This window comes from Zootoca vivipara, chromosome 8, assembly GCF_963506605.1.
Source record: "Zootoca vivipara chromosome 8, rZooViv1.1, whole genome shotgun sequence".
In the NCBI taxonomy this organism is placed as follows: Eukaryota; Metazoa; Chordata; class Lepidosauria; order Squamata; family Lacertidae; genus Zootoca; species Zootoca vivipara.
In genome coordinates this window covers 31,234,002-31,242,499 of record NC_083283.1, presented here as the reverse complement: position 1 = coordinate 31,242,499, position 8,498 = coordinate 31,234,002, and the positions used below count along the sequence as shown (strand labels likewise).

General features: G+C 42.5%; 1 protein-coding gene across 1 annotated transcript; it reads left to right on the top strand.

The window, feature by feature from the left end:
• Positions 1 to 267: 267 nt before the first annotated feature.
• GDAP1 (ganglioside induced differentiation associated protein 1) lies at positions 268 to 5,239 on the top strand. Its single transcript, XM_035125480.2, has 6 exons — positions 268 to 392; positions 1,974 to 2,166; positions 3,161 to 3,334; positions 3,692 to 3,786; positions 4,338 to 4,452; positions 4,851 to 5,239. The coding sequence occupies exons 1-6, from the start codon at positions 276 to 278 to the stop codon at positions 5,231 to 5,233; spliced, it is 1,077 nt and encodes a 358-aa protein (XP_034981371.1). The 5' UTR covers positions 268 to 275; the 3' UTR covers positions 5,234 to 5,239.
• Positions 5,240 to 8,498: the final 3,259 nt, after the last annotated feature.

The following is an 8,498-nucleotide window of genomic DNA, read 5'->3' as shown; positions in this document are numbered from 1 at the left end:
TCCAATTCTTTGTGTTCTGCATTTATATAGGTTCCCTCCGTTGTTGTTCTCCCTCTGTGCCTCTTTTAAATCTCCCTAGGTTCAAACTGATGGCAATTTCAACACTTCTCCCATTTCAGGTTCCAAGGGAGTCTAAGGGCATCGTCAGAACAGCAGCTTCATCTGTCAACAGTGAGCATGCTCAGTCCATGGAGCAGACTCAGTAAGGACGAGAGAGAACAAAATCTCATAGGCAGAATCTCGGAGTGGTGAGTTGAACCGAGAGAAAAGGTGAAATGGCAGAAGAGAAGGAGGACCAGGCTGCAGGGAAAATGCCTCCAGCTGAAGTGTATTTGAAGACAGATGACAAACTGATCCTCTATCACTGGACTCAGTCCTTCAGTTCCCAAAAGGTGAGTAGCTAGAGTACGGTAGTTGTTTCTAAGAATGTCAGATTTCAGAACCCGGACAGCTCCCTCTGTACGTTTTGCCCACCTAAAAGGTGGTTGCTGGGTGTGGATGGACACTCTGTTTATCTAAATGCAGCTGTAAGAATGCATTTGGAGAAGAAAGCAGGGAGAGGGGAGAGTAGGGAAAGGGGAGGCCAGTGTGCTTCTTAAACAGGCCCCAGAACCCTTACAATTGTCATAGTCTAGGGATAGCCAATGTGGTGCCCTTCAGATGTTATTAGACTTCAATTCCCACCAGCCCAAGCCAGCATGGCCAAGGGTCAGGGATGATGGGAGCTGTAGTCCAACAACATCTAGAATAGACCATACTGACTACCTGTCATATAATTTTATTCAATTTAAAGCAGTGTTTCCAAGAATAAATAAATTTAGCAGCAAAAGGAAGAAACAATATTTGCTTGCTTCTTCATACATGGTTTTCTTTACAGACACCACAGAGTGCACTTAGGAAATTAATGGGTATCATGTTGTGAGCATGTCCCTACCAGAATCCACCTGCAGTGTTGAACCAAATTAAATAGTATGTTACTCATTTTCAAAATAGCAGCAGCAGCAGCAGCAGCAACAACAAATTAATTAATTAATTCTATATGTATAATGTTTTAATAATGTTGTTAGTTTCCCTGAGCCCTGGTAGTAGTAGGAAGGGCAGGGCATAAGAAAAACAAGGAAAGGAAGAAAATGATTTCATGTGGATGACAGGTAGAGAAAAAGCCAAGGGGCAATGGTGGCAGAAATCTATTTATTTTCTGCATTTATAGAATGCCTTTCAGGGCTGCCCCTCTCAAGGTAGCTCTCAACATGGTGAAAACAGTCTATAAAATTACAAACCATAAAATGGTAACAATATAAAACCGGAAGAGGTCAATGAGTGGAGTGGCATTGATTGCCTGTTTTTTAAACACTGAGTGCTGCTGGTTCTTGAGAAGAAGAAGGGTGTGCTGAGGAGTGAGACAAGGTGTGGGTGTGATAGCAGAAACATTAGGTTGGTTATGCTGCTGCTGCTGCTGCACCTACATAGCCCCTTGCTCCCTGAGCCTCTCCTCTCTCCCTCTCAGGAACCAGCAGTGATACTTGGTGGTCGAAGGCAGGTAAGCAATGCTACTCTGCCTGCACCACCCCAACAACAACTAAAATAGTGTCCAAAACACAATAACAAATTTAAAATAATCTCAGCAAGAGCTAAAGAGACGAAGGAGCAGCAGAAAGTGAAAAATAAATGGGTGGCCCCATTCACTTTGGCTAGGGCTCCACCCACTTCTGGTTTGTGTTCCCCTGAGGCAATGTGGACCTCAACAGAAAAGTTAAACATTAAAAGAATTAATCTGGGTTAAAAGGAAAGTAGACCCAGAAAAGTGAGATGAATTGGTCAATATTGCAAAAAGAAAAAACCCAGAGGTGAAAATACATGCTCTCCACTTTCAGATCGTTCATGTGTATTTCCAAACTCTGTTAATAGGAAATGCATATTTTTAATGGGACAGCTGTAAATCTTCAACAAGAATGTTCATATATATTTTTCAGGTGCGTTTGGTGATTGCTGAAAAGGGACTGAAATGCGAAGAGCATGATGTAAGCCTTCCATTGAGTGAACACAATGAGCCTTGGTTTATGCGTTTAAATGCATCTGGAGAAGTCCCTGTACTCATCCATAGAGAAAACATAATCTGTGATGCAACTCAGATTGTCGACTATCTTGAAGAAGCTTTTGTGAATGGTAAGAAGAGTACTTTGGTGATTTTTCATAATGTAAATGTTGGGTGTGAGTTACACCTTGCTGCATGAGGATTTGTTTATAGGTGCCCAAACGATTGCCCAAATGTTACAGATTGTCTACAGGTGCCCAAATGCTTCCAGGAGGGTCACATAATGTGCAGTTTAGCCCTTGTGGCACACTGAAAAATGGGGTTAGGAAACTTTGTGGGATGGGTTTGGGATAAAAATTATAGCCACTCTTTGACATGGGTTATGATTTTATTACCCCCATCTCTCTCATAGGATCCCACAGTAGTCCATTTGCCCATTATTGTCTATTGTGACTAATAGTAGCTCTCCAGGGACTTTGGCAGGAGATTTCCCTATCAGCTGTTTCCTTTTCCCTATCAGCTGTTTCCTTTTAACTAGAAGCAACAGGGATTGAACCTGGGATCTCCTGCAAAGCTTGTGCAGTACACTGAATGAGGCAATAGTGCTCTCCTACTGTTGCCTGAGGGACGCAGGTGGCACTGTGGTTTAAACCGCAGAGCCTAGAGCTTGCTGGTCAGAAGGTCGGCGGTTCGAATCCCTGCGACGGGCTGAGCTCCTGTTGCTTGGTCCCAGCTCCTGCCAACCTAGCAGTTTGAAAGCACGTCAAAGTGCAAGTAGATAAATAGGTACCGCTACAGCAGGAAGGTAAACGGCGTTTCCGTGTGCTGCTCTGGTTCGCCAGAAGCGGCTTTGTCATGCTGGCCACATGACCTGGAAGCTGTACGCCGGCTCCCTCGGCCAATAATGCGAGATGAGCGCCACAACCCCAGAGTCGGTCATGACTGGACCTAATGGTCAGGGGTCCCTTTACCGTTACTGTTGCCTGAAAGCATGAAGGTTTGCAACTGAGCCTTCTCCAATGACAGTATTGCAGCGACTAAGACTTTAAACTTTGATCCTTCAATTTTGTTCTAATCATCATCTTTGTATATCTATCTATCTATCTATATAATTTTTCACCCCAGAAAAAATTCCAAGGCTGATTCCAGAAGAAGGAAGCATGTACTATCCCAGGGTCCAGCACTACAGAGAGCTCCTGGATTCCTTGCCAATGGATGCCTATACACATGGCTGCATTCTACATCCTGAATTAGCAGTAGATTCTATGATCCCAGCTTACGCCACAACTAGAATTCGTAGTATGTACCATTGTCTGATGAAAACTCTGCTTGTGCACTGTTAGACAGAATGCTTTAACTCTATTTTTGTGTGTTTATCATAAAACTATTTCCGTTAATAACAAAACCATTTTTTTTAAAAAAAATACTGTTTTCCATCAAATTAATTATGGTGTATTTAGGGGTTAAATCTGCATCAGTAACAGAGAGGTGTTTATACTAAAGTATGTCAGATATTGGAGCAGGCAGACAGCGCTCTTTTGGCAAGTTCTTAAATCAAAGAGTTTCTAACTGATACGTTCTAATATATAGCTGTACTGAAGTATTTTGATGGACGTGGTTTATTAGCTTTTAATGAGCTCATTGTTGTTTCTTCAGGCCAAATAGGCAATACTGAGTCTGAATTAAAGAAACTAGCAGAAGAAAACCCAGATCTTCAAGATGCCTATATAGCGAAGCAGAAACGTCTTAAAGTAAGAATGGACTATATCTGACAGTCAAAAACCCACTTTAGAATGCTACTGTTCCTTTGGATGTGATATTAATGTGATATATTTTTTGTCATTGCATGTATCTTCAGAACAAGCCAAGGTGTGTTGTTATGCATCCAGTGGTGGTTTGGTGGGGAGGTGCAAAGAAAGGCAGTTTTGCTCATGTTCTTTCCAAATACTGAGCATCGCTGCTGGTTCCTGAGAGGGGCAAGGACTGGAGAGTTCAGCAGAGTGTTGCCTGGTGATCATGCCAAACTCACACTCCTGCTGCTACACCCACACTGCACTCCCCACATCATGCCCCCCACCCCCACCTCTCAGGAACCAGCAACGACACTCTGTGTTTGAAAGTCAGGTGAGCAGTGCCATTCTAGCTATGACACTCGCACTGATATTACTGGATGCATAGATGCCTGGCTTACAACACTATACTATGCATGCTTTCTCAGAAGTAAATCTCAATATGTTCAATGGGGCTTACTCCCAGGAAATAGGACTGCCGATTAAATATATAATCTACTTATTTTCCTTAGTCTAAACTGATGGATCATGATAACATAAAGTATTTACAGAAAATATTGGATGAGCTGGAAAAAGTTTTGGATCAAGTTGAGACTGAACTGCAAAGAAGGAATGAAGAGACTCCAGGTAGGAAATTTTCATATTTAGTTCTTGGTCAGTGTGTAGCTGTCTCAGTTAAAGCATCGCATGTTGTTCAATATGTTGGCACTGCACATCAGACATTTGATCAGCACATGGTAAGTTCATTTGAAAAAGAAACTAGTTCATTCCAAGCACTGCAGTTGGTTAAGTCAAAGGTTCCCAGTGTTTTCTTGTTTAAGCACTTTTGTTGCTTTAAGATTGAAAATTTAAAAATGCAGATAAACAAACAATTTAATGTCTTTTCGAGGAATAATCTGGGATTGATGGCTATTTGAACATAATAGAGAAAACAGTGACAGAAACATAAGACCTGGGGTCCTTCTCATCTTATTACTTTTTATTAGCCCCTAACCTTTTTTTTTTTTTACCTTCATTCTGATTAGAAAATGGACACCAGCCTTGGCTCTGCGGTGAGTTTTTCAGCTTGGCCGATGTATCCCTTGCTGTTACATTGCATCGACTGAAGTTCATTGGACTGGCAAGGAGAAACTGGGGGAATGGAAAGCGGCCTAACTTGGAAGCCTATTATGAGCGTGTCTTGAAGAGAAAAGCATTCCACAAGGTTTTAGGACATGTCAACAACATATTAATCTCTGCAGTTCTTCCAACTGCATTTCGAGTGGCCAAGAAAAGGGCACCAAGGATTTTTGGCACCACTCTTTTGGTTGGCTTCTTAGCTGGAATCGGGTATTTTGCTTTGGTGTGTCTCCGGAGGAGGTTTCCCAATGTGCTGTCATCCATTAGAGCAAGGCAAAGTTATCTGTAGACGTTTCTTGCCAAACTGTGAAAGGACCACCAATTACACCAAGGATATAATGGGCCACAACATTGCTATATATTAGTACAGGGGTTGCCAACATGGCACTCTCCAGGTGTGGTTTGACTACAACCCTCATCAGCCAACTCTCATGGCCATTAGTAAGGGATGATGAGAGTTGTAGTCCAGCCACATCAGAGGGCACCCCATATTGGCTACCCCACATGAGTAGATTTCTGCTGTCGGCGAGGTACTTATAGAAATGAAATCTTGAAGAAAAATGAAGGAATAGCTTGGATCTGGAGTACTGGGAGCAGAAAACTATGGAATGGGACTTCCCTTTCTACTGCTAAAAAATCTCTCTGGATGGTTGAGAGACCCTTCTGAGCAGCACAGGATGGGGCATAGTGCCGGAAGAAGATTGGATTACCCAAAGTTGTGGGAGGGGGAAGGACCATGCACATCGCGCAAATGCTGCTCTGCTCATGTGATGATTTGGGTCAACTTCTCATCCTCTCAACTCATGCTGTTCAGGAGGGCATTTGGAGCTGTCGGGGGCGGGTGGGTAAAATAATGGGATAATCTCCAGCTTCTTTCTGATTCCAGTACTCAAGATTCTAGCCAATATAACTTCCTTTTCAAATTGTGGCTCATATGGCAATATGCAGTTGGAAAGAATACACAAACCCCTCCCCCATTTTTCCTCTCTCTCTCCCTCCCTCCCTCTTAAAAGCCATTCCTTAATATTTTACTTTATGCGGTCATTTGGCAATTCAACATTTGTCATCGTTCAGCATGATCAGCCCTCTGCTAATCCACCTCTTATATATTATGTAAATGTGGGCCTTCTAAATATGAGCTTTATATCAATTATATGTTGCACCAAGGCTGGATTAAAACACATTTTCCTAAAACACCAGTTAGTTGAATGTACCGTACTTTGTCAGAGCAGCACACATTTAAATCACATTAGGGAAGCACATGGAAAGTAGATTGTGATTAGGAATATAGCAGACAGGTTTCCAAGGCACAAATAACAGTTAGGCACTGGACCTCTGTGGATTGCCCATTAGGAGGAGACACCTTGATGGAATTTTTGCCTTGATTATTCTTCGCACAGGAGTGTCAGGCATCATCAGTCTATTCTGAAGCACTTTGCATCATGCGTTGGATATTGTGAGTGTAAATTAATAGGTGTGTTGCTTTTCTTTTAATGTAAGCATATCTTTTGTGCCTGTGTATGAATGTAGCCCATAATGTGCCTCAGAAAATGTCGTCTCCACAAATATAATTTCTTCAGAAAACACACACACACACACACATTTGTAAACAGATTTGTGTCCAATGAACTGTATTTTGCTTTCTGATTAAAATTGGTTTACCAACCAGCAGTTTGGTTATTAAGTCTTAGTAGTGTGGGGTAATAACATATTAGATCTGGAAAGGGCGTGAAGGCTATAGCACTGGGGTTTGATATCCCATGCTAATCCTACTCATAGCTGCCAAGTCCTCCCTTTTTTAAGGGAAATTCCCTTATGCTGAATAGGCTTCCTCATGAGAAAAGGGAAAACTTGGCAGCCATGATCCTACTCCGAGTAGACCCATTGAAGTTAATGGAAACAGCTAACTTCGGCTGATTAATTTCAATGGGTCTTCTCTGAGTAGGACTCAGTTGAATCCAACTTTGGGACAGGATCTTCTGTTCTGTGGCACAGGTCTTCCCAATATAAGGAAGGAAGGAGCCCTTATCTCCAGAGGACATAAGAAGAAGCCACTTGTATTACCCAACCCTTTCCCCTGGAGGGGAAATACCCACTGGTAGTTTGGATCCTAAGCATAGGTTCCTGGTACTTGAGGAGTTGTTTGTTGGATTGTGAAACCACCAGCTGGATCATTGCTCTGGGGTTTCTTAGTGTCTCTTGGTTTGCCCCGTCCTTGCTATCTACTCCCTTTCCCTCGTTTTCCATTCTTTAAGGATTTAAAATCCACATTGTCCAGTAGTACCAAGGGAATAATTCTGGTGGTGTTGCAATCTTGGTTTGCAGGGATGTGACTTCAGCTCAGCTTCTTGCTTCCATCATTACACTTTGAACTTTGCCTGCTGTCAGCTGTGTGAGCCTCCAGCTTCACCTCCCAGCAACTCTCTCTGGTCTCTAGAGAGTCTTGTGGCTTGAGTTAATGTTTGGGGATACAAGAGCTCTTTACGCAGTGTTCAGTCTCTGGTGGCTACTGCACACGCGTACAGGTCTTTATCTCATATTGCAGCCAGCAAGTGGTGGTGATGATCCAATGGAAGAGGGAGGTACAGTATATATGTATGTAACCCTTAGGCCACATAAATAAAGCAGGTTGAACCAAGATGCACTGTGTCAGAGATGGCTGTAGGACAAATGATTTGTTTTGAGTAAAACAAACCCAGATGACTCAAGGAAAGCATACTGTGGCATATGATGCAGGGAAATGCAACCCCCCTCCCCCCAATCCTGGGGCAAATTTGATTTAGAAAAGAGTTTGTTTTCAGATCAAAAACATTGCATTGTCAGACTGTATGTGTAAAAACCAAGAGAAAGTTTTCTCAGCATTTTTTACACCAAACCCTTTTTGTTCAATACTGCATGTTCAGTTGCACTAATCTTTGCTCTAACAAAGGGCATTGTTAAGGCATGACACTATATATTTGTTTTATTAGGCACCCAGCCTCCTTCCAAGGGCTTTTATAACCTCCAGAAGTAACTATCACCAATTTTGATATGGGAATTATCCCCAAATATAACGGCAGCCTCATAACAACCTTATGAGACAGCTTGGGTGGAGAGATTGCAACTTTCCCAAAGCCACCTGCAGATTTCATAGGTGAACTTAGGTTTACACACCCAACCCTAGCACTTTAGTCAACTGTTTCTTCAGCTCATCAAACTTGGCTTTCCTACATATGCTCTGCTTTTTGGAGCTCCTCATCCTAGACATACCTGCTGATCATGCCAATGGCCCATGATGTCCAGCATGCTAGTCTCACAACGGCCAGCCAGATGCCTTTGGTAAACCTGCAAACAGGACATAAGCACATGGCTGACAAAGAACTGCCGAGGGAGTTGCAATTGGAAAGGGAAATCTGAGAAGTCGCAGTGCTGGCATGGCAATGTCTGACTAAGTTTACAGAGAAAACTTTGGATCTCATCCCTACATCTTCCAATATAATACACTAATGATCAGAATAAGAAAAGGAGATAGGATTTAGCTATATGATTAGAATCAGAAAAGGAGATGTTGTTGT

Excerpts from the sequence above, each read along its gene's own strand:
- GDAP1 (XM_035125480.2), top strand. The coding sequence starts at position 276 with ATGGCAGAAGAGAAGGAGGACCAGGCTGCAGGGAAAATGCCTCCAGCT. Across the intron at positions 3,335-3,691 it reads CGCCACAACTAGAATTCGTA|GCCAAATAGGCAATACTGAG; the intron begins GTATGTACCATT and ends TTGTTTCTTCAG. Across the intron at positions 3,787-4,337 it reads CGAAGCAGAAACGTCTTAAA|TCTAAACTGATGGATCATGA; the intron begins GTAAGAATGGAC and ends TATTTTCCTTAG.